A 26,025-nucleotide genomic window follows, 5' to 3' on the forward strand; every position below is an offset into this window, starting at 1 on the left:
TATTGCCAGGTAAAACATTTATAAATTAATAAAAACATTCCCTTTTAGTGTTTGCCTTTGAAGGTTTTATCGTTGATTTAAATCTCCATTAAGTTCCACTTTCCTCCTTCATTTTACACATAGAAAAATATTTTGATAACATTCATCATTTTGCACAAGTTTCCATACAGTCCAGTACATCATTGAATCGATAAGGGGTAAGTAAATTATTGAAGAGTGGGGTTCCAGATTGCAAATTTAGTTTGTGTTTGCCCCCAAAAGTTTAACCATCTTCGCTTACTCAGAAACACAGAAACCAGTTTGCATAGATAACAAGCCGCAGAAGTCCTTGTCAACATCAACGTTTCAAACAAATGGACAGTGGGGAAAAAAAAAAGAGAAAACCAAATCAACGTAAAAATTGTGCAACGTATATTGATCAAACAAACACTTTTCATAAGCATACACAATCAATGAGCTCCTGATTTTTCTAAATCATATCAAACACTTATGTATAAAAAGAAAAACATGCTATCTGCACGACATCAGGCATATAAAGAAATGGGCGTTTCTTGTGCATTGGTATCTTACGACACACATAAATTGTATAAGCCTACTTGATTTCTAACTTAGAAACTGAACGGAAGTATAATAACCGCTGTCTCCATAGAGATAAACTGAACACTAACTTATATGTACCGTTTCATCATTCAACCTCTTGCTCTTTATCCATTTCATCTCTCACCCACACAGACATTAGAGCATGTTTCAGAGAAAGCACAACTTATTTTTCTTGACACTAACATGGTCTACCATTGTCCTTGAATGTGAAATTTTCATGCTAAACATTTCAGAGTTCAACTAACAAATGCAGAGAACCATCACGCTAATGCACCACACAAGACCTTCTGTGGATGGGTGGATAGATAATGAAGGGAAAATGGATGGATTGACAATTCAGCAGCTAGAGGTAACCAGAAAAAATATATAACTGTCTTTCAAATTGTCTACTCTTGCATCTAGAATGTATATATATAAAAAAAAAAAATGCCCTAAATGGTATTTGAGTGAACAGATTTTCTGAACAAACACGGAACGAAACAAGCATGGAACGAAAACTGAGGTAATGCACATATGGCTTATGCATGATTAAAAGTCTTGGATGGATGATTTCAGATCAGCAAGGGGCAAAAAAATGACATTGTAAAAACAAAAATTAAAAAAAAAATACATGCACGCTGTTGAAAACACTCACAAATCTCATAAATCCACATGCATGTTCTAACTTTCATTCTGAAAATTAAAGTGTCTAAAGTATTTTGGCAATAAACAAATTAAAAAGTGGCGCCTGAATTCACTCATACTCCATAACACTAGCAAAGTCATGAACAGAAAAAACACTTGGATTCAACACTAAGATGGCTTATGATTCACATAACTTGGCTCACTCCTTAAAGGGACAGGTCATTATTAGGCAAGCTTCTCTTTGCTCATACCACTCTAAATTTTAAGACATTAGCACCTAGTCAGACGCCAAAAGGGACGCTAACATCCAGTACAGAAGGAGATCTTTGTGGGCAGAAAAATCAGTGCCTTTCCCACCCCCCGAAAAACTGAAGAGGATATGTAATGACATGCTAAATGAATGTACCATTTGCATTTCCCTAAAACGGCCAGAAACCCTAAAATGAGAATGAAAACTAAAACTTTCCATCTATGCTAAATTTGTCAGGCTTTTATCAGGACGGAGGTTAAGAAAATGAACCCTCTTCCCTCTTTACGGGCTCTTAACGTCACTCTAGTTGTTGGACAAAAAGAGTGTGCTAGAGATTGGCAGAATTGGTCTTATTTTTTTTTCCAGAGATATCTCAGTTAAGGGGCAAATCCTGCTGCGATACCGAGGATTTATTGCCCAACGTGATTGGTAAACAGTATCTAACATCTCGTCTTTAAAAAAAAAAAGGGCCAGATGATTATTTCCGATATATCCTGGTGTGATCTCACAGACTTATATTTCTATAAAAGACAAAATAACCGTTTGACTAAAAATGTAAATGGCACTTGCGCACCCATAAAAGTTTAAAAGAAGTGTGTAGTGAGTCTACTTTAGCTAGTCTCTGACTTAGAAACATTGGGAGTGCAAGTTTACGGCCAAATTCCTCCAGCTTAAAGGATGCAAGTCTCTCTGAGTGTACAAAAATCATTATACACATAGATATTTTATATAGACTATATACAAGATTTATATGCACAATTTCCTAAAGCTTAATGGATAAGTGGTCCTGTACAATTAAAAAAAAAAAATTACATTATGAACATGAGTTTATTAACAAGAGATGACCTCTCTTTATCTTTATGATCAACTGATTTCTCCTGTCTATTGAGTGCATTATTTTTCCCTTGAAAAGACTGTATTTGCTTGAAAAAAAACTCAGGGATGTAATAGTCTACAGCTCAGTGCCAGGAACAGTGGATAAAGCAAGTTTAGAAGAAACTTTTGGCCTGGTGTTATTCCTCGGTGCCTTGACTAGGTGGGAAGGGCAGGGCTACGGCATGCTCCTGTGTGAGAGCTGCTAGCTCTTTGAGAAACTCTGAGAAAATAACAGCACAGTAGACTGCGTTTTTCACCCTTAGTGCCTCTGCCTGCTTTTCCAGGCCAGAGGCCCCACCGGCTGCACCACCCCGAAACAAAGCACTGTGCAGAGATTGCCCTCCGTCTCTCACGTGGGCAAAAGCCAACTGAGCTGCATGGCGAGCTCTCGTAGGACTGTTGGTGTGCCTCAGGATGAGATCGCCCAGAGATGGTTTTCGGCTTTTAACTGTGGGAGAGAAAAAGTGACAGAGAGAGAAAAAAGGAAAAACGGTAAGTTAAGATGACTTGCGCATTATTATTCCACCTTAGGGCATTTCAAAAATAAGTTGAAAGGCAAGCGAAATGTCTCCTTTAAATTGGCTGAAAATAGTGACAAAATTCACAGGGTATGTGAAGAATTTCTAAATCAAATGTAAGACTTTCTAACATCTGCACAAATAAAATTAATATTGTGTGTTTATACAGAACAAATACTACTCAATATACAGTATACACATGTACTGACACTGAAGTTGTATTATATTAATACATACACATTAGAAGTCGATCAAGAGATTTGACATTTAAGGAATGTTCTCCATATACTGGACTTCAATGGTGCCCCAAAGTTTGAACTTGCAAAATGCAGTGTAAATGCAGCTTCAAATGGCTCTAAATGATCCCAGCCAAAGAAGAACGGTCTTATCTAACGAAACGATCTGTCATTTTCGAAACTAACTGACAATATATATACTTTTTAACCTCAAACGGTCGTCTTGTCTATTCTCTGCAAAGTGCATGCGCAGTCTGTGTAATCCTGTCAATACAATTAGGGTTGATCAAAAAATTCCCATCTCATTTTCTTCTTCAACTTTAAAATCGTTCCACATGGCTAATATCGACCCAGTGTTTACAAAGTGAACATGCAAAGAACCTCAAATGCCCTTTACAAAAAAAAAAAGGTAAAACAGTGATGCAGGACGATTTTGAAGTTGCATTTTGTAAGTTCAAACTTGGGGGCACCATTGAAGTCCACTATATGGAGAACATTCCTGAAATGTCTTCCTTAAAAACATAATTTCTTTACTACTGAAGACAGACATGAACAATTCGGATGACAAAAGGGTTAACAAATTATCTGTAAATTTTTGCTCTGGAAGTGAACTTCTTTAATGTGTCTTCCTGTGACAGGGTGGCCCAGAGAGAAGCCATAAGAGCTTATGTTGAATTAAATGCCAGATATAGTTTGTGTAACCAAAATACCAAAAATATCCAGGTAAAAATGCATGCATAATGCAGGAGTTTTAATTATAAACAAGCCTGAAATACACAGGACTCCTATTTTAAATGTCTATTTTTTTTACTACTTCCAGTTCACGAGAGCACGACGACAGAGACTAACACTCTCGTAGCTTCATAACATTATGGTTGAACCACTGATGTCACATGGACTGTTGTAATGATGTCCTTACTACCTTTCCGGGCCGTTTGAACATTTCAGTTGTGTTGCTGTCTATAAAGGGTCAGAAAGCTTTCGGATTTCATCAAAAAAATCTTAATTTGTGTTCTGAAGATGAACAAAGGTCTTACGGGTTTGGAACGACATAAGGGTAATTAATTAATGACAGAATTTCCATTTTTGGGTGATCCCTTTAAAATTTCTGGCCTTTTTTAAAGCAGCCTTCAAGGTTTATTTTGTGATATGCCAAACTGTGCAAGTGTATTTTATCCTTTATAAAGGCAAATGTCAGAGAAACGTCTCATCAAAACATCTTGTATTCAAATGACTTTTACAAGTAGGCACAATAAACCATCTCTCGTTTTTGTTCCTGAGAAAATTAATTTCTTTTCATCCACCTACTTAATGAGTCTGATCGCCGGAGGCTGGGCACTCCCATGGGTGAGTCAGACCAGTCTAACTTTCCTCTTGCAACTAGAAAGCGGCGAGCCTTTCTTAACATGGCAGGAAAATCCTCGTGTGCTGCTGCAAATGCTTCAATTCGGTTTTTTTACTGATCCCAGCACCTGAAAAATAAAAAGAGAAGAGTCAAAGTAAAAAATGCAATGCATTTATGTTAAAGTCTCAGTCAAATTTTAAATTTATTGCATACTTCAACTTTACTCCTAAACAGTTTTTTAACCATAAACGTAAGAGACACTCAAGTCAGAAATAAAATAAACAGTTTTTGAGCAATCAAATTAATTTAAATCAAAATAAATTCTGATTTAATATTTCTCATCAGAAAATGTACTAACCAATATAAAGAGCAACTGAAAATGATTCAGTCTTTGCATATTTCGTATTAAAGGGATAGTACACCCCAAAAAATTGTGTCATTAATTATTCACCCTCGTTGGTCCAAATCCGTAAGACCTTCATTCATCTTTGAGACAAAAATGAAGATATTTTTGATGAAATCTGAGAGCTTTCTGACCCTGCATAGACAGCAACGCAACTGGCAAGTTCAATGCCCAGAAAGGTACTAAGGACATTGTTAAAGTAGTCCATGTGACATCTGGGGAGTCAATCTTAATTTTATGATTTTCGAATATAGTTACACTGCTGTCTATACAGGGTCAGAAAGCTCTTGGATTTCATGAAAAAAATCTTCAATTGTGTTCAAAGTATGAACAAAGGTCTTACAGGTTTGGAACAAGAGGGTGAGTAATTTCATTTTATAACTTCAGCAGTCATGCTGATGGATTTGTCATATTTCTTCTTAATGCATTACCTGTATGAGTGATTTAACACTGGGCTGAAACACCATGTTGGCGTTGAGGAGGAAAGAGCGAAGGAGAGGCTGAGGGTAACAGGCCAGCTGGAACACAACACCCGTCAGCAAAATGTTCACATATAGGGAGTTCTGCATCATACTCTCCAGTTTACTGAACAGGACTGTTATAAATGGACCTACACAGAGGGAGAAGCGGAACCAGTGACTTATGGTTAGCACTTGCTGAATTTGCACAAGCAACATAAGCACTCAAATCTTTAATTTGGTCATCTCTACAACGAGAACCTGTGTACGGTTGAGCTAGAGGTTGTCCGAGGGGTCGTGCGGGGCTAAATACCCCAGCGGCAGAGCTGTCAGGCTTCGTTTCACTGGAGCGCTGCTCAGTCTCCACTGGAAGACATTCCTCATCCGTCAGGCTGGGAGCAGGAGCAGGAGCAGTGCGAATCTCCCGAGAGGACTCCTCCGAGCTGCGTGAAAGAACCCTCCTCTCTCTTACACGTTCCTCCAGCTCCCTCAGCTCTTGGTGAAAAGCCTCAATGCTGATTCCCTGGCACTTTGTGTCTCCAGACAATGGCTCCGATGGCGCCCGCTCCAGCAGCTCCTCAATCAGACGCTCAACGGACTCCGGACCCCGAACTGTGGAAGTCTCGGTCAAGGCAGGAACAGGAGACAATCTCTGACTCTCACTTTGTAGACACTCTTGGGTAGAAGAGGGCACGGAGGTTTGATGTTGCAGATGTGGCTTCACCTGCACCTGAGATGATTTCATTGCCGATCCTACGTGGAAATCATTGTAGTCGACTGGACCCACTGACCCGTTCATCCCTGACTCCACCACGCTGTTATTTACATCAGAGTCCCTTTTCACTTTCTTAACCTCCATTCTCTCATCCACACTATCTGTGAGCTCAACCTGCCCCATCCCATTATAGAGCGCTGGATGAGGTGCAGATTGGGATACGGTTTCCAAAGCACCTGTTATTTCTGTAGAGACGGATGCAGAAGATGAAGATTGTAGAGGTATGGAGCTGGGAAGAAGGCTGCGTTTTTTACTGCGGGGTGTGAGACTGATACAGTTCTTGCTGATGGTAACATCCCACTCTCCACTATCCCGATCTGAACTGCTCCACTCGGCACGTGCTGCAGCCACCACTGCCGCCCTCTGCTGAGCAGGGTCCATTATGGAGAAATGCTCTTGTACCATACTGAGGGAGGGGTTGGATGTAGGAGGAGGAGGTGGAGGAGGAGCAGAGTTTGGAGAGGGATTTTCTCCATCGTAAGGGGCTGACCAGTCTCGACAGGCCCAGGAGCAGAGTTCAATTCCCTTCCGAGCATCGCGCAGATACTCCAGGTAGCCAGTCTCTCCTTCTGAAGTGTCTGGGAGTTGGTGCATGGGGCTGTCAGGAGACAGAGGGGAGGAAACGCTACCGCGAGGAGAAGAGGGGGCGTTCTCCGAACCAGACGAGGGGGGGTTGGCTTGGCCTCCAGAGCTTTGCTGTCGAATAAAGAGAGCGAGGCGGGACGGAGTGTTGGGTCTGGGGTGAACCGGTGACTCTGCAGTGGGACTACCTAACACTGTAGAAAAACAGAGAGAAATGCGTTTTGTAGACATGAACAGCATCAAAGTTTTTGCAGCACAGTCTAAAAGCACATGTCTGTAAATGTGCCTGACACTGGCTTACCCTTTCCCCAAAAGGCAGGTTCATCATCCCGCTCACTAGAGGGTGCTGCAGTGATTCGGCAGCATTCTGGTATGAGGGAAAGGAACTTGTCAGCTGATTTGCCATAGAGGTCTGTTTCTCTGACTGCCCTTCGCTGACTCAGCATTACATGTGTGCATGGCAACAGATACCTGCAGACAAAAATTACATAAACAGTTTTATTTTTCACACACAAATAATAATTCTTTTAATCTCTTTCCCAAAGTATGAGCAATGCCAAATTCCTAATAAAACCACTTATAATAATTTTATTACATATGATACACTTATATAATTTACATTACTACTAGTTGCAAAAAAAAGGGTAAATATGTTTAAAGTTTTTGTAAGAAGTGTCTCATGCACACCAGGCCTGCATTTATTTGATCAAAAACACAGTAAAAACTGTAATATTGAGAAAAAAATTATTAGTTTAATATGCTGTCAAATGTAATTTATTCCTGTGATGGCAAGGCTGAACTTTCAGCAGCCATTAAATCAGTCTTCAGTGTCACATGACCCCTAAATTACTGTAATATGTTGTTTTAATAAAGTGGTCTGTTACAGATATGAGATATATGTTGTTGTTTTTTTGGTGTTATAAAACAAAGTATTTTTTTGTGCTTGTCCTTGTTTGTAATGTCCTGCAGTTTGCAAAGTGGTTTGTCCAAATCCATCTATAAACAGCTAAAGCTTATTTTCTGTCTGCTTTCTTGATTGCAAATTGAGTCCCACACCCAAGCACACAAAATACCTGAGAACAAGCTGGAGCATGAGGTCTTCACAGTTGAGACTGAGCAATGTCTTGAACAGACTCAGAGAGACCATGCACAGCTTCAAAGAGAGGGAAAGAAAAAAAAAAAATCCAACTTTAGCCACATCACTCCACATTCCCAAGAATATACTGTCTTCAATGACCACCCTACAGCACTGACAAAACAGTGTCTTTTCTATCTATACATGGACCCCAACTATAGCGTGTGTCAAACTAACCCGTGAATTGCTGCTGATGCGTGTGAGTAGTGTATCAAGGATGGTGTCGTTGTCATGGCGATGCAACAGAACGAAGCGCAGGAAGGTTTTAAGGAGGGAAGTTTCTGTGATACTGCGTAAAAACAACTCCAGGTATGCCGTGCTTGCTATCATCTCATCCACTGACGACTGACAGAGGAACCATGAAAGAGAAAGAAAAAGAGAGCAAAGAGATCAAAACAAGTGAAAACAAATACTATTCCAAACATTGTTTTTTAATGAATGAATATGGAAACCATCTATGCCAAATATGGCTCACATCTGCAGCCCAAGTTCAGTGTGGTTCACCTTGTGCAGAGCGGGGCCCATGACTGGAACCAGGAAGCCGTTGTGGAGGTAGTCAAGGAGTTGGCAGCGCACAAGAGGGTGTGCCACCTGTACTACAGCGTTGCAGAATTCAAGACTGTTCATGAAAAGCACTAGAGAGGAGACGCCTATCCAGTCCTCCCTCCGCAGGGCGTGCCAGTCATCGCCCCGTACCTCAATCTTCCGTGGCAGGGATGAATACAATGCACTCAGCCCTGTCGCTAGCACCTGAGAAACAGAAAAATAGATGGCACAATTATTTCATCGAGTTTACCATGCAAATTCTGCATTTTAAACACAGGAATGGCTGTAAAACCGAACTGGATGTAAAAACATTTCCTTCATGCACATCTGAAAACACAAAGGAAATGAAGCCTATTAATTTGACAAGTTGCAACAAATCTATTTGACTAATGAACTGCATTAGTTACATAAAAACTTATACATAAAAACCACTGCTTCACCCCGTGTATTAACACACTATGGAAAATATCACAGTAACACACAGGATCTTCATTTTTTTTGACTACACTCTAACAAAAATTATGGCTATTATTCCAAGCACAGTTATTGTTATTCCTATATTTTAGTAAGGAATAATGATACACTCACATTAGTCATTTCTGCAAAAAATGTCAGTTAGTCAGTAATGACTAAAGGGCCCTATGATTTCCGCAATGCGGAAAACGTGGATGGACTTGCAGAATCCAGTCATAAAAATGTCATGGAATTTGCCAAATTTTGGATTAATAAATCAAAACTAGGTCAGCAAGATTAAAACGAATGCCTGTGAATATTAAGCTGCAAAAATACTATTTAAATATGAATCCTGCAAGTTGTGCATTTCTCTTTATGAATGAATGGTGCAGAAATATGGTTTTGTTTACTACACACATACTGGAAGTACTACTAAAATTATCAACATTTTTTAAGGAATATTTACCAGAATTTATTTCCCAGAAAATGCAAATACACAACAGTATTTCTTAAAAATAACTAAATAAATAAATAAATTCATTTAACAAAATAAATAAAAAATTAGAAATACTTTTAACATTTAATAAAACCATTAAAATCTAGAGAAAAATAAAACATTTCAAAGGGATTAAAATGTAATTATTGCTAAATTTTTAATAAACTGCTGTTAAATTGTGTACGTTTCATGATTTTAGTTAATTAGACATGCTTTTTGATTAATATTTTTTAATTTAACCATTAAATCAGAGTCTAGAAAAAATTAAATCCCCCCCCAAAAAAACAACAACAACAAAATAAATCCAGAAAAATTAAAGCGGAAAAAAATGAATTTGGGTAAAAATAAGGGCCATAATAGTGTAGCACTGTATGAAGCACAGCTCACACAGGTTACTTTCAAACAAAGGAGCATTCTCTTGGTCAATATGCTATATTCACATGACCAAACTGAACCCCATGCCAATTTCCCAACCATAACGATTCCTACTGAAATGCATGGATTGTCAAACATGGACATTTTAAGAATAATGGTAAATAACTTAATTCTCAATTATGTTGAAGAACATGGCTCATTGCCAGGGCTTATTTTTATATGTGGAACTTCACCATGCTTTCTAGAACCACAAAACAGGCCACCAAAGAAACTGCCTATGCATCTCTAGCATAAAAATAGATATTTGTGACACAAAGTAAAAAAAATAAAATATTGAGAGACTGAGGCACTGCAGCAGCATGGAGTCCTAGATGAGACCTCCAGTCGCATGTGTTAAGTGGGTCAGATAAAGGCTCATATATTATTCTCAAGAGAAAAGAGGACAGAGGAGAGGAAAGCAGCACATCCACTGAACCCAACTCTGTAGCACAACTGCAGATGACAAATGGCCTTTTCATTCCACAGCAGCCAGAGAAAATACTACAAGACTTTATATCTCCACTGAAACTGCTCCAAAAGGCACTTACGAAATACTCAAGTGACATTTAAAATTGCATGGCACTGACATCATAACAAGAACAGAAAGGATATTCATGAAGACATGCTAACAGTAAGGAAAGAAAAAGAGGAATAAATATATAAGACTGAATCTTCTCTCTCCTCCATCCTTCTAATCATCATCTAAGATATAAGCACATTTTCAAAAGCAAGAACAGAAACAACATCAGGTAAGCGCACAAACATCAACACACTCATGCTTACTGGGCAAAAGTAGGAGTTCTCTGCGATGTGACGTGCAACAGCGTGGTTGCTGGCAGAGGTTGCCATGACGAGCAGCAGTGCGTCACGGGCCTGCTGCCCCAGAGAGCCATCTCGATGAATAAACGGCACCAACAAGGAGAAGATCAGCAGGTTAGTGGGTCCCTGCTGTACCGGTCCACACCTAAATATCAACTCCAAAACTGCAGTTTCCTTCGCCATGCACACACATACCTGACACAAAAAAAACATTATTTATTTACAAATAAGAAAAACACTTATTAATATTTAATATTAACACAAAACGACTAAACATTACAACTGTATGCACCCTTTGTTTAAACTCATTTGAAATTTTTGGATTGCTATGTCAGATAACTAATAAGAGGATTTCCACAACACACACACAAACCAACTGCACTAAACTAACCCTTAAAGGAGAAGTCCACTTCCAGAACAAAAATGGACAGATAATGTACTCACCCCTTGTCATCCAAGATGTTCATGTCTTTCTTTCTTCAGCCGTAAAGAAATTGTGTTTTTTGAAGAAAACATTTCAGGATTTTTCTCCATATAATGGACTGCTATGGTGCCCCGATTTTGAACTTCCAAAATGCAGCTTAAATGCGGCTTCAAACGGTTGTAAATGATCCCAGCTGAGGAAGAAAGGTCTTATCTAGCGAAACGATTCGTTATTTTCATAAAAATAATACAAATTATATACCTTTTAATGTCAAATACTCGTCTTGTCTCGCCCTGCCTGAACTGTTTTTGTTCTGGTTCATGACAGTTAGGGTATGTCGAAAAACTCCCATTTTATGTTCTCCCTCAACTTCCAAATCGCCTTATATCGCTGTTTTACCTTTTTCGTTAAGGGTGTTTGATCTTCTTTGCAAAGAATGGGACGGTACTTCTGCAGCGATGTAGGATGATTTTAAAATGATTTTTAAGGGTTAAGTTAAGGGAGAAAATACGATTGGAGTTTTTCAACATACCCTAACTGTCTTGAGTCAGAAAACACAGAGTTCAGAGAGAGCAAGACAAGAAATGTTTCCCTCAAAAAACAATTTCTGTACGGCTGAAGAAAGAAAGACATGAACATCGCAAATGATGAGTCCGCAGAACAGGTTTTGTGCAGGCCTGGTCATGACTAACAATAAATGGTTCAAACAGGTGTCAGCATCTGACTGTCAAACACCTGATTTAGCAGCAATACGAGGCTGGACTCTAGGGCAGGAGGGCAGCCCAGCTGGGGATCCACACATGCTCCCAGCAGGATTAGCAGCGGTTGCAGCACTGCACTGTGGAGGAGCAGGGGCTGATGTGACTGTCCGATTAGCATCTCAAACAATTTCAACAGCTCCAGCTGGCTGTCTGCATCCATACCACGGCGCACATGCCACTGTACCAATTCATCCAGAATGTTTTCTGCCACCACCATCTCCAGAATAGGACCCTTTGCTGCAGACACAATTGTCACATAATCAGCCTCTTATATATTACACTAAACTTTGCAACAGTACAAATGTATGCTCCATGGAGCGCACAAGAGAGTGTTTTAACCTGGTGATTCAATGTCTCCACCTGCTGGTCTCTCTTCAGCAAGCAGGCACAGCATCTGATCTGTGTGATTGCGAACTGCAGTGAGATCATCGGCATAACCGCCCACTGAAGACTCCCTCTGTTTCAACACCCCTGACACCTGACAAAGAGACAAGAAAGAGTTAAATTCTATTTGTAGTAAGGTCAAAGAATAGGTGTCTATGTTGATGCAGTGGAAGACAATCCAAATAAGAGAGCACTGATGTACACTAAGGAGGAAAACCTGTTGACGTGTGGGTGTACCTACTGTATGTATTATATTTGAGCATAAAAGGTTACTGACATGCCCTATAGACATAAAAGCATAAAGGCAATTGTTTTCACATAAAACACTTTATAAATCAAGCAAATAAACCAAGTATTTATGACTTAGTATTATGGAAAGACAACTATAAACCTTTTAGTCAAAGCAGCATGCAGAATATTCATTTTAACCCTATAAAGCCCACATTATCATGTTTGATACATGAATTTACAAGCTCTCTGTATTATCAACATGATCAAAAATTGCTGAAAAACCTGTTGTACACTATCTACTACATGCCTGCTACCCTCTGACTGACAGTATAATTAAAAAAATGTTGACCTTCAAGTCGCAGGACACATCTTTTTTGCCATGAAATCTTTAATGATTTTTTTTTTATAAAGAATAACTTTTATATTGTAAATAATATTTCAAGATGAACATGGACTGAGCAACTTTACTTAATTATCCATACATCTGTAAGTTTTTCCATCCTTGAATGTGAGCTCCATATTCTCATTATATCATAATACAAGAGCCATAAAATCCTGTATCAAATATGAAGCAAAACATATATGCAAGCTTTTTTAGTTTTTATTAACAAATATTTTGTCTAAGCATTTAATAAACTCTTTTAGTTATAAAAAAAGAAAAAACAGACTATTATTTCATGTCAGGTTTTGCAGGGTAAAAGTAGTATTTACAAGAAAAGTTAGGTTCCAAGATGCTAAATAAACCAAGAAATGCTTCCAAAACACAAAAACAAAAAGGGAAGATGTGCTCTGTTTTTACATTATACATGTTGTTTTGTCTATAAATGCTAAAGAGAAAGACAAAGACATACGTATGGTTTGCCAACAAATTAAGAAACTTTAACAGGATCCCTCATGCTTTATATCAGGGATAGGTAACATCAGTCCTGGAGAGAAGTAGTCCTGCAGAGGACTTAATAAAACACCTTACCTGCCTATAGCCCTAGTAATTCTGAAGACCTTGATTAGCTTGTTCAGGTGTGTTTGATTAGGGTTGAAGCTAAACTCTGCAGGACAGCGGAACTCCAGGACCAATGTTGCCTATCCCTGCTTTATATGCTCATGTTTTATTTAAATAAATCAACAATTACTATGTATTATAGGCACGTAATGTAGGATGCTCTGATTAAAATAACTAAAAACCAAAAACAGTGTTACATATTTTGTTGACTTGTCCTTTGTGTACCAAGAATGTTTAAACTCAAAGAAATAAGCAATATTAACTAGTGTCTCGTCCCCTTGATATCACACACCCTTGATTTTTTTTATTTTGTGGAAAACGTGGAAACACCAAGACACTTTAATATGCTTTGCATTTTATTAGACAGGTGACAAATGCATTATAACAGAACTCAGCCCATTCAAATGTATCTAGCAAGGATGTAACGATATCAAAATCTCATGATACAATAATATTGTGGTATGAAGTCTACAATATATTTACTGCGACATTTAAAAAAAGACAAATGAAGAATTGAAAATGAAAACATTTAAAATTTTTAAAAGTTAAATTATTCTATTTAATGCACTCTGATAGTTCAAAATTAAGAGTTCCAACCCATGTTCTTAACTAAGAATACTTGATTAATTAGAAAAAAGTCTGAATTCATACTGAACTTTAAAGGGCTTTTACTACACTTTTAAGCTTTTATTTTGACAGAAACAGCAGTATAGCTTTTATTTTAAAGGAAAACACCAGCATCAGTGAAAACGTGTCTCACTACAAATCTAGTGAAACGCTGTAATCATCTGTCGTGAAAATAAAGCTTAACTGGTGGCCACTGCATTCCCAAAAGCATGCTAAACTCACAGCATATGCAATAAAGGAGTTCACTGCATTCATTCACAGTGAACAGATTTGTTCTGAAAACACCAGATCACAAGCTGATCGCCTGAACGAAGTGCACGCTCTGCTTTGAAACATGCAGCGAAAACAGGCTTGATGAAGGGATTAAGCCATATTGTGCTTTCGGTTTTAGTTCGTTTGACAGATACTGAGCCAAAGCATAATGGCCTAATACACAACTTTCAAGACCTTTTATGTTAGAACAAAAAGGTTGAATATATTTTTAAAAGTACACTTTTTGCCCAGAAGACCTATCGTTTCATATCATCATGTGACCACGATAATAACGAGATGTTAGCGATACTGACAATATATTTCGTGCCTAGTATCGGGTATGATAAATAGGGATGGGTATAGTTTACATTTTATCAATACTGATACCGATACTGATACTGCTTATTGATACTCTTTGGTGCAAAAAGATATCGTTGAAGAGTCGTTGAAAATTTCAAGTTATTTTATTACTGCTGAACTTTAGCAACTGTATTAAAGTTCTTCCATCAAGAGCAGGGAGTTATTTTCCTCCTTGTCTTTTATTTTAACATTAAAGGAATAGTTTTTTGACAGTATTCGTACAGTCAAAGAATAACTAAGAAGTAATTCATGTGATAGTTTCACCAGCCTTTTAGTGTACACACACTTCAGGTGTAAATGCTCTGAAAAAGAGCATGTTAGAACGGCACGCGAATGAAACGTTTAACTGACAAGGCTAACGCAAATAATGTACTTTTGTGACTGCAAATAAGTGCAGTGTCTTGTGAGTGCAACTCTACCACTGAATTGATATTTGATTTGAATGTATGTCGCGAGTAGATGTTGAAGCTGGAGCCGGGAGACAATGTAAATACAGCGCATTGCATGAGATAGATGTGTTTTGTTAGTAAATGTTTCTTTATATTACAAGTGTTGCCTCCTTTATTCACTATTACACTACTGCATATATTGCATCTGACATTGGTGTCACTTAGTTTTGTAACGTGAGCCCACACTTTCGAACTTTTCACTCTTGCCGGCGTGACTGATTGTCTGCATGCAAATGCACACCACATGTGCATGGATATCAAACGCACGTCGAGCAAACATCGGCCACATCACTCAGTGAAGGAAAATGACAAGCAGCGACTTCTAATTCCACGTTAACATTGAAGTATACGGAGATAAAACAAAGTCCTGAAGCTTATCAGTAATCCGGTACTGACCTAATAATGTACAGGTCCAAAAAAAAATACCTAATGATAAAACAGCGCTGCTTTACCCCACATACGCATGACTGGAAGGAGTGGAAGCAGTTGAATGTGGCATAATAAACGCCCTGCTTATTTCAAGCCATGTGTCGTGCTTGTTTCGTGCCTTATTTTGCTTCCACGGCTTTCAGCCCCACCCTGCTTTATACTACAGTGACGTTAATAAATCTTAAATGCATTAGCTCATCCATGAACATAATTTCTACCCAAGTCCCATCGGACTGCATCGGCTGTGGGGAGATGACAACTCCCATGATTCCACACTCAATTGCGACGTCATTAAACTACACCTTTATTTCTTTGTTTGTTTTGAATGTATGCCCTCTACCGGCGGAAATTACATACTGAGCCTTTAATACAACAATTTTCTAAACACATTATCAAAAAGACAACCATTTCTTTGAACGACATAAAAAGTCACAAACACTGCATACAGTGATAATTTATAGTCAGTGGACAAAATTTAATTTATATTAATATATTAAATTTAAGTTGCACTTTATTTGCACAATCAGTATGAAGGAAAATAAGCCTGGTCTGTGTCTCACCTGTCTCCAGTGGTTTTCAAACACCATAAGACAAGTCTCGGGGTCGGCAGTGCATGGGCTGGATGGGGCTGCATGTCGACCGGTCCGAGTGCCTGGACCTCTTGGATTTAAACGACTCAGCCAACTCATCTTTGATCCAAATTTGATCAAAAGGTCAACAGGGAAAGTAAAAGGGGGAAGAGAGGGAGGAGAAGTGTGGAGAGGGAGAGAAAAGGGAAAAGGGGAAGGGGGGGGTAAGGCGGCTTACAAAAGGCGTCCAAAAATCAAGAAGTAAAGAGTCCAGCTTAAAGAAATACGAGGTAAAATCATAGAAAGGATGGAATCCTGTTGATGTCTGCAGCAACAGTCACTGTACGCCAGTGATCAGTGTGTGAGCATGTGAGGCTTGTTTGCACTCCCTGTCATCCAGTTTGCTGTCGGCACTATACTCCATACCGATACATAGACTCCTCCACACACACCTGCAGGGACAGAAAGAGACCGAGAGGTCACTGATGACACATTCACACCTGCAAGTAAAAACAAAAACAGTACAGACACTCAGTATAAAGGTTACTTTCTGTGGGAGACTGAAAGGACAAGGCACATAACATAAAAAATTCTAACAGGGCTGCAACTACTTTAAGAATCGATTAACATACATGTTAATATTATTAATATATACACTATACTTTTCAAAGGTTTGGGGTGAGCAAGTCTGTTTTTTTCCTGGCAAGGACATATTTAATTGATCAAAAGTGAAAGGAGTAATGAATGCTGAAAATTCAGCTTTGCCATCACAAGAATAAATAGCATTTTTAAATATGCTATAGAAAATAGCCATTTTAAATTACATTTTTTTTACAGTATTGATCAAATAAATGACCCCAGACCCCAAACTTTTGCACTGCAGCGCAATTTTTTTCTTTCATTTAATTAAAAAGACATCTTTTACATCAGGATTTTATTAAAAATAAACTGTATTACTCATCTTGCCCAACGCTCACATTTGCAAAAGTGAAAACATTAAGGCTCCTGGCAGCTGGTTCATTCCATTGTGTAACATTTAGCCGTTTCTGAGAAAAACACATCATGCATGTATGTCTGAAGCCAAATTATGGTACAGTGTGTGAATATTAATTGAGTCGTGCAGATGTTGCTTGGTAAACTTCCTGGAGCAGCCAGTCAAGTAATTTAATAAATATTCATAATTCAAGCATTCCCCATTATAGGATTCATCATCTGATTAACGCACATTTAACATCTGCCTGCATTTAATACATGTGGGCTACTGGGCAAATGTACTTATTCATAAGCAAAAGCTTCACTTTATAAGATCTTCCATATAAAAAAAAAAAAAAAAAATCAAAAATCACTATTAAAGGACCAGTAGGGTTAAGTGCTCCTTAACCAAAATTTGCACCCTGAGATAAAGAATTAATGCTTGAAAGCAGAAAGGAATGAAAGGTTTAGTCATAAATAAAGCACACTAGCAGAGTTCAGCACACAAGTGGATCTCCATATCAGATTCTCCATCTAATCAATATGGTGTCTGGTGAAACAACTGCAGCCATAATACCACAGGCTAGGGATGGACGATATGAGCTTAAAAATTTATCACGATAATTTCTGGTATTTATTGCGATAATGATATCAATGACGATAATTCAGGGAAATCCTGTTTCTTTAGAGAAAAGTATTATCTTTCCTATTTTTACCCAAAATAGGGTGTTGTGAGCATTACTGAGTACACACGTAATGTAATGACCGTTTAATTCACTGGAATTAAGATAACATTAAGATGAATTCCTTGTGTGTCAAACACACATGGCCAATAAAGCTCTTTCTGATTCGGAAGCCAGAGGGCGTCCTTGTTCAGAAAATCCACATATGCTTTATAGCAGAAGTAAACGTACTGACAATGACGCTTCAGGAATCTCTAATCCAGTTATCACTTTAGCTGAATAAAACACAGATAGAGGAATTTTAACTGAGGAAACATACAACTGCTTAAATATATGGTTTGTCTGTGTTCTTCAAGCAGTCTTGGGTATTTGTATAAGGATTAAGTATATTTATAATACAATGCTAATCGGCATAGCCTTTACAATACTGTAAAATAGAATGATTTCAGCCTCATTCTGTGATATGAAACCACGGCTGCTCACAAAAGGTTATTTCAAGTTAATTTGGAGAAAAAGCATGCCAGTATATGATATCTTTGTTGGACAACAGGTTCGTAAACAGGCTCATACACATGCAAAACTGCATCGCACACTTGCTACTAGTAGAGTTAACGTTATTCAAGGCTCAGACCGATTTCAGTCGCACTGCATGGTTTTGACCAAACAAGCTCCAGTTTGGAGCTCCTCCTTTAGCGATATACTAGGTTCAAGCTCGCCTTCAGCATGTCCCTCCATCCGCACTGTCACACACAGAAATGTGTCAACAACTACACATTATCGTTATTGCAGGAAGACTAATTCTTATCGTGGGGAAAATTTTTACCAGTATATCGCAAAGGATAAGATATCGCCCATCCCTAAGGCACTCACAACACTAAATAGTGCAAGTGGTAGCCTACCGTATTTTAATCTATGCATTCAGCTGGCATTTCTGAAAACCCACCTGCAAACTGCATCTGTATCAGTAGGTTTCCTGTGATGGTACACACTCCCACAACTCTTCCTGTGGTCTTAACTAATGCAACAACACTTCCTGTTTTATTATCAACAACAGTGACTCTTCATATTGTCTTAGCATTCTTTTGAGACTTTAATTTCAGTACAAGCAACAAGGAGGACAAAATGGGTCAAAAAAAATTTCAAGGAAACACCGAACACATACAGACACTCCACCCTGCCATTCACTAAAAACTTCCTTGACCGTGACAAGAAGTAAAGCTTCCTTCCCTACAAGAACTCCCTCATCCCAAGAAAGACCATTCACAATTCCAATGACATAATGCTATAGAGGCTGTCTCTTGAGGAAATGCCCCATACCAGGGAGGAACCATGTGTCACAAACTCAAGGGGATACAAAGGATTCTTGGTACTGTAGACTGGATACTATGAGTCACAGGCAAATTCAACTACAGCAGGGTCCAATGTTCCAGACCAAGTTAAACAACATCTACTTACAACTGTACAATTTCTAGCCAGCAACTAAGCGGTATGATAGCTTGGCGCAGTTTCTCCTTTAATTAGTTTAGTGCCTTTCAGAGTGCACACAGCCCAGCTGAACACTACTCCTCTGACACTGTCTATCTCCCTCACAGTTACTCCCTCACCTTAAGTCAGTTACTCACTAGTAATGTCACAGCCAAATCATACTGTGTGGCAGCTGCAATTACTAAGTTACCATCAACAACACACACATACTGTATTATATTCAGCGCAATACAACTGAATCTGTAGGAATATGTAAAAACAACACTACCATGACATTTACAGTCTATAATAAACAAGGTTAAATTTAGGATCAGAAGTTTCCTAGGTTCTAGCATAAACAAATAAGACACTCAGTCTTTCTGCTCAAGAATATCATGAAGCAGTTTCACAATAAAAAACATGAGATTTCATATATATGGTTTCTGCATGTTAATAATGTAAAAATTTGACTTTTAAAGACCTTTTAAGACCAAGTGAAGCTCAAAGTTTGAAATACATCTTCCAACAGATGTCCATTACTTTTCAAATCATTTTACAATAGAAAAAAAAAAGCTGAAGGCTTGAATACATCTGCTCTCAACCACGATAACATGGAAATAACTTGTACTGTACCTTCTGATCACACTGCAAAAAGTGTTCTTTATCAGTGTTTTTGTCTTTTTTCTTATTTCAAATGTCTAAAGATTCCTAAATCAAGATACATTTATCTGACAAGTAAAATAAAAAAACATTAGAAGTCTTGTTTTACGGGAAACTGATCAAAATGAAGTGGATTTGATTAAAACAAGAAATATCAAATATCTGCCAACTAAATTTCAGTTTTTCATACTCCATTAACAGATGTTTATTCTTCTTGTAAGAACAAACTCACATTTTGTTACATTTCTCAGAAAATAAGATTTCATATGTTCAAATGTCATCTGAAGTAAATGTGTTTTGATTTAAGGATGTTCAGATATTTGTGCTTGGAAACAAAACAAAAACACAGAAGAAGAGTTGTTTTTTTTCCATTTCTTTTTGAATAAGACTGCTAAGATTAAGGCCTTAATTTCTAAAAGATAAGTATGTGACGAGATCTCGTGGCACAAGATCTCGCGAGAATGTGATGATATCCTCCAAAACGTTCAGCAGTGTTTACACGATTAATCGTTAAATGATCTATTTAAATACCAACGCGATCTTATTCCTGAATGACAACGATTCAGCAGTCTATTACGACTGTTTTACATCGCGCTGCTCACGCTCCAATGGCACTTACAATGTGAAACACGTGTTAAAGACATTCAAATCTGCATTCATGCTGCTGCTGATCCAGAAAGAACAACACATAATGATCATTATTTCAATGTTACAGAAATAACATTTTATTTCTATAATAACATTTAAATAACAGAAGTACTGGGATAAAAGTTTATAGTTTGGGTATAAACATGTATTGTCTACAGTAGCGATCAAAACGACAGTACCTTAACAATTGCATGTATTGTATCCTCTTCCACCAGGTAAGTATATCACTGAATCGTTCATTCAGGAGGTTCCAACAGTGAAGTCTTTATTAACTGAGACACTGACTTCCTTTTTTGTTTTTTTTTTTTTTTTTTTTACATTTTCTTCAAATATATTTTTAAAAAAGGCTAAAGCAATGAACATTTTGTCCAAAATGTTCTAATCATTTTTCTTCAGAATCGTGAAAAAAAAAATAAAAAATTTAAGTTTATCCAAAATCATTCAGCTTTAGTTTACTTGTTTATTACTGCATATACTTCATTAAAATAGAAGTTTAATTTCATAAAGTACAAGTTTATTTCAAAATGCACCTATATTTTTATGCATTTTGTGTTTTTCGGTTGAATAAAATACTATTTTTCTCTATATTTCATCATTGAGGATTTCTTCTGAAAAAAAGTTTAAAAATCCCGTCTCGTCTCATTCTCTTGTCTTGTCTCGTCTTGTGAGATAAGTGTCTCATCACACCCCTAGTAAAAGGGTGAATTTAGGCTTTTTATAACCTGCAGAACCCCTGCAGATGCCATGTTTTTTTTTAAGATGTATTTTTTGCATTTTATGCCTTTATTTCGACAGGACAATTAGTGGACAGAAAGCAAAGTGGGAGGCAGAGAGGGGGACGGGATCGGGAAAGGTCCACGAGCCGGGACTCCTGAAGCTCAACGGTGCATCAAGGCCATTGGGACCAACACAGATAGTGATACCTCTCACCTATATTTAATATTAGCTGCCACACCAATGCAAAGAATAATTTATGTGCCTCATCCTGGTCATACTTTATTGACATTGCCACTCACCTGCTAACTCACAAAGACATTCAGAATACAAGTTCACCAAGTTTTCACTCTGAAATCGATAATTTTGTTACGTTTTCACAAATGCTTTGCTGGTTACAACATTCCAGCCTAGCACAACTAGTGGTGCTGTAATGGGGCTAAACAGCAGAGATTATCTGAGCAGTCCAGAGTCAGTCAGCTCTGCCTGCTTACTGACTGCTTAATGCCCCAGGGAGAACAGTCAGCTCCTTGTGTTTCACTGTGATTTCTTTATCGACCCTGCAACCACAAACACCACAGATGCACACTACTGGCGTATCAAGATTCACATCTATATGTCTTTTAAAAACATTAGCAAACACAAACTCTTGTGACTCACTAACAGTCACATGCAAAGTGTTTCAGAAATTGCTTTGCAGAATCGATATATCATTGGTGAGGACGACCATGCTGAACTGCAAGAACATCCCCCAAGCAGTAAGGACAAGTAGAGGAGACACCTGCATCATGTGCACAAACATGCACTCGTAAGTCATTAACGCAAATGTGTACTGCTTACTCTGACTCGTAAACACCAAGGCTCAACAGTAAGGAGAGGGGTTCAGGCCTTTCCATTGGTTGATTGTGTCAGTGTCACATGTATGTCATCAATTCATTCATGTTCTTGCACTTAAAAACTGCAACACAGAACAGCACAAAATACTAAACATAAATGTAATATCCTAATGATTTTTGGCATTAAAGAAAAATCGATCATTTTGACCCATTCAAAGTATTTTTGGCTACTGCTACAAATTTACCTGTGCTACTAGACTTTTTGTGGAAAATACAGTATTTGTGGTATATCTATTTTTATATACAACACACTGCTGCCAAATCAATTACAAAACAATTGTAGCAATGGCTTTGCATGTTGACCTATAATATAGTGCAAGGCTGTTTGAGAATGTGATAGAAGGAAAAAGGGGGTGGAGAGAAAAAGAGAGAGATAGAGAAGCAAATGGAGAGAGCTCTCTCTCTCTTCTTTACAGCCCTGAGGTCAATGAATCATTAGCCAGGTGTCTGTCTTGGCAGCTCTCAGGTAAAGTCTTAATGGTAGGTTAACAGATCAGAAGCAGGTAAATGAGCAGGTGTAATTACTAGAATCACATCAGTGCATTCTTTTAGCTGATGAAGTGGAGAGAACCTAATGTTACGGATATTCTACTACCACTAAGTAAAAAGAAACAGGTTTAATAAGATAAAAGTTCTTCTATTTGATCACTGTACCCTTCATCAAGACATGTAACTCAGCCTACACTAGGCTGCTTAAACAAGGCTGTTTTTTCTCTATTACTATGTTGTTTCACATTACTCTGTAAATCTAAGCCAAGGTTATTTAAAAGAAAGTACATTAGAAACATGTCTTTACCACCAAATGCTAATACTTCCTTATGATTCTGTTTTTAGACCATGTATTTACTTCCCTTTTGGAATGTTTCATATTTAAGCCAAATAAAGGCAAAAATGGAAAAGATGAATCACAAGAAACTATAAATGACTAAATTCATTGGAATCCAACTAGAGAGTGTTGACCAGTGATGGTTGGAAATAAAAGAGAACAACAGAATAGAGCAGGAGAGAAAAATGAATGGAAGCAAGTTTGTTTGCACTACAGGTCAATTCATTCCTTGGGTTTTAATCATCCAGAGTTCAAAGTTCAGTCATTCTGACACTGAAATGAGTTTAGGACTGCTGTAGCACTTGCTGAAGGGAAATAAACCGGAACAAACAGCTCAAAATGACTCCAGCAAATGCGTAGATGTATCTATAACAACATTTTTTTTTAAAATTAACATTAACTTGATGTACTAATATAACAAAAACTGAGATAAAAAAATTATAAAAACCATATAGACCTACATATAAAAAAAAAAAAAAAAATTTCATTAACTAAAAAAATAAATGAATAAATAAAATAAGAAACCATAAAAGTATAAAAACTATAAAATCAAAAAAATAATTAACAACTATAATCTTATCTCAGTTATACTAAAAATAACACTGGACTTAATCATAATAGACACAAAAATGTTTGCAAAAATGGCCTTTACACAAAATTTGTTACAATAAGATGTAGGATAAGAACGCAATACTGCTTTAGATAATAGTGATTAATTAGTAGATGAGAGGAATCCCAGAATCCTACAATAATGAAATACTAATATAAAACCTGTTGAATGTTAAATAATACATACCCTATCACCAGAAACAATGATGAGAAACTACTAGAGCATCATTATGTTTCTGCAGACCCCTCAAAATCTCCCCTTCCACTCATAACCCTGCCATGATCACCTAAATGTAGAGCATGTATTAAATACAAGAACCCTTAAAAACAAGGCCAAGGACATAAATACTGTCTACTCTCACATCTGTTGATAAATACAGCAACTTCATGCACAGCCTTGATAAAAAGCTCAACATGAATGATAAAGCTTCCACTGCTGCCACCCAGTGATGTAGCCATAATCATATTCATAAGGGATTGTTTTCAACCACACATCACATCTGTATTGCATAAACTATCATAATGAGACTTAAGGTTTGACTCGTTTAAAAACAGGTTAGTTACAAAGGATAGACCACATGATTATATATGATTTGGACTGAAACGATGCATCATAATTGCCACTGGCTCCAACAGCCAAGTTTTGAGTACTCAAGTTACACAACAACATAACTGTCATTTTGAAGCCTGGGGTTCATTTTAACGTTACCTGTCAAACTTGGGACCTCTACACCACTTACCACAGTAAAACTGTGCAGGTCAAAAGCCACCTATAACAGCAGAGTAAACAACACGACAACAGAACCGCTTTAGTGCTTCATACCAATAAGCTGACCTACAAATAGCTAACCAGCTGTCAATCACATATTCAAGTCTATGTCAATGTAGCTCTCTCTTTCTCACTTTCAGTACGAGTATGTGTCACGCTACACATTCCCACGCAGTGATGTGTCGTTTTAAACACATACACTGGGCAGTGAACGGTTAAGAACCGTTATTCTGTGTGGTTATGTCAAGTGGATAACTCAAATCATACCCAATTCTCCTCACGTCTCCAACATTACCGTGGTTTACAGGGTCTCCGCATATTTTCTTCCACTGGCATTGGTATTTGTGGTCTCATATGTGTGGAGTTTTACCGTTAGCCGCACAGTGAGCTCGCAACGGGTCAGATTTGATTTGACGCTGTCCGTTGAGCTCGCAAGCCGAGCGGGAAACCAACGGTGACGAGACCACACAGCACGACTCGACCGTTAAAACCTGAGCAAAAAATACTTACGTAAGCGAGTGCTGTTTTCCGCTTTGTCCTCAGCCGCAACCTGTCTATCCTGAAACGGCGAATCTCAGATTTGTCAACCTCTCCCTTCGTCCCGCAGCCATCTTTCTCCTCAGATTCCACGGACACACCCACGCGCACGGGACGCTGTGACGTTACACTAGAGGGTGGCGGCCACGGCGAGAAGTCTGTTGTTTTGCTCGGAGCGCCACCGCCAGCGAAATTGGAGAATTGATAAAGTGGCGTATGAATATTAATTAAATCACGATGACGTTGCGTTGGTTTGCAACCTCTAAGGAGCGACCAGACACGGCACGTAATTAATATTCATGAGTTGGCAACAGCATGGTAGGTAAATGCGTCTACCGCTGTGCAGAGCACGACACCTTTGATATAAATGCTGCCACCAAGTGGTAATTACATTATGTATTTTTTTTTCTCCCTGATACAGTTAAAATAATAAAACAAAGGATTTCAACATACTTTATTGAAAATAAAGTATAACATAGTTTAGAGACATAAACTAAACATCATTACCTGTCAAAAGATTTTGAAAAGATTTTTAATGTTGTTTAAAGAAGTCTCTTCTGCTCACCAAGCCTGCATTTATTTGATCCAAAGTACAGCAAAAACAAATTGAAATATTTTTACTATTTAAAATAACTGTTTTCTATTTGGATATATTTTTAAATGTAATTTATTCCTGTGATTTCAAAGCTGAATTTTAACATCATTACTCCAGTCACATGATCCTTCAGAAATCATTCTAATATTCTGATTTGCTGCTCAAAAAACATGTATTATTATTACATTGAAAACAGCTGATTAGAATTTTTGTCAGGTTTTTTTAAAAAAAAAAAAAAAAAAAAAAAGTTCAGAAGAACAGCATTTATCTGAAATACAAATCTTTTGTAACATTATAAATGCCTTTATCGTCACTTTTGATAATTTTCAAAGCATCCTTGCTACATATAAATAAAAAAAAAAAAAAAAAAATATATATATATATATATATATATATTATTTATGTAGCATTTATAAATATATAATGTTACAAAAACAGCAAATGAACAGCAAATCATCATATTAGAATGATTTCTGCAGGATCATGTGACGGAAAATTTAGCTTTGATCACAGGAATAAATTTCAAATAGAAAGCAGTTATTTTAAATAGTAAAAAAATTTCACAACATTACTGCTTTTGCTGTATTTTGGGTCAAATAAATGCTTTTGCTGTATTTTGGATCAAATAAATGCAGG

At 37.6% G+C, this 26,025-nt stretch overlaps 1 protein-coding gene across 1 annotated transcript; it reads right to left on the reverse strand.

Moving 5' to 3' along the window:
* On the reverse strand, positions 1–24,908 carry fhip1b (FHF complex subunit HOOK interacting protein 1B). The gene is given in 14 exon segments (XM_051118896.1): positions 1–2,798; positions 4,413–4,560; positions 4,562–4,576; positions 5,284–5,462; positions 5,572–6,861; positions 6,969–7,138; positions 7,741–7,820; positions 7,980–8,147; positions 8,307–8,552; positions 10,495–10,725; positions 11,690–11,952; positions 12,055–12,193; positions 16,008–16,468; positions 24,768–24,908. Coding segments are annotated over 13 exon segments (3,369 nt in total). The 5' UTR covers positions 16,137–16,468; positions 24,768–24,908; the 3' UTR covers positions 1–2,487.
* Positions 24,909–26,025: the final 1,117 nt, after the last annotated feature.

Source organism: Labeo rohita, chromosome 9, assembly GCF_022985175.1.
Source record: "Labeo rohita strain BAU-BD-2019 chromosome 9, IGBB_LRoh.1.0, whole genome shotgun sequence".
NCBI lineage: Eukaryota > Metazoa > Chordata > Actinopteri > Cypriniformes > Cyprinidae > Labeo > Labeo rohita.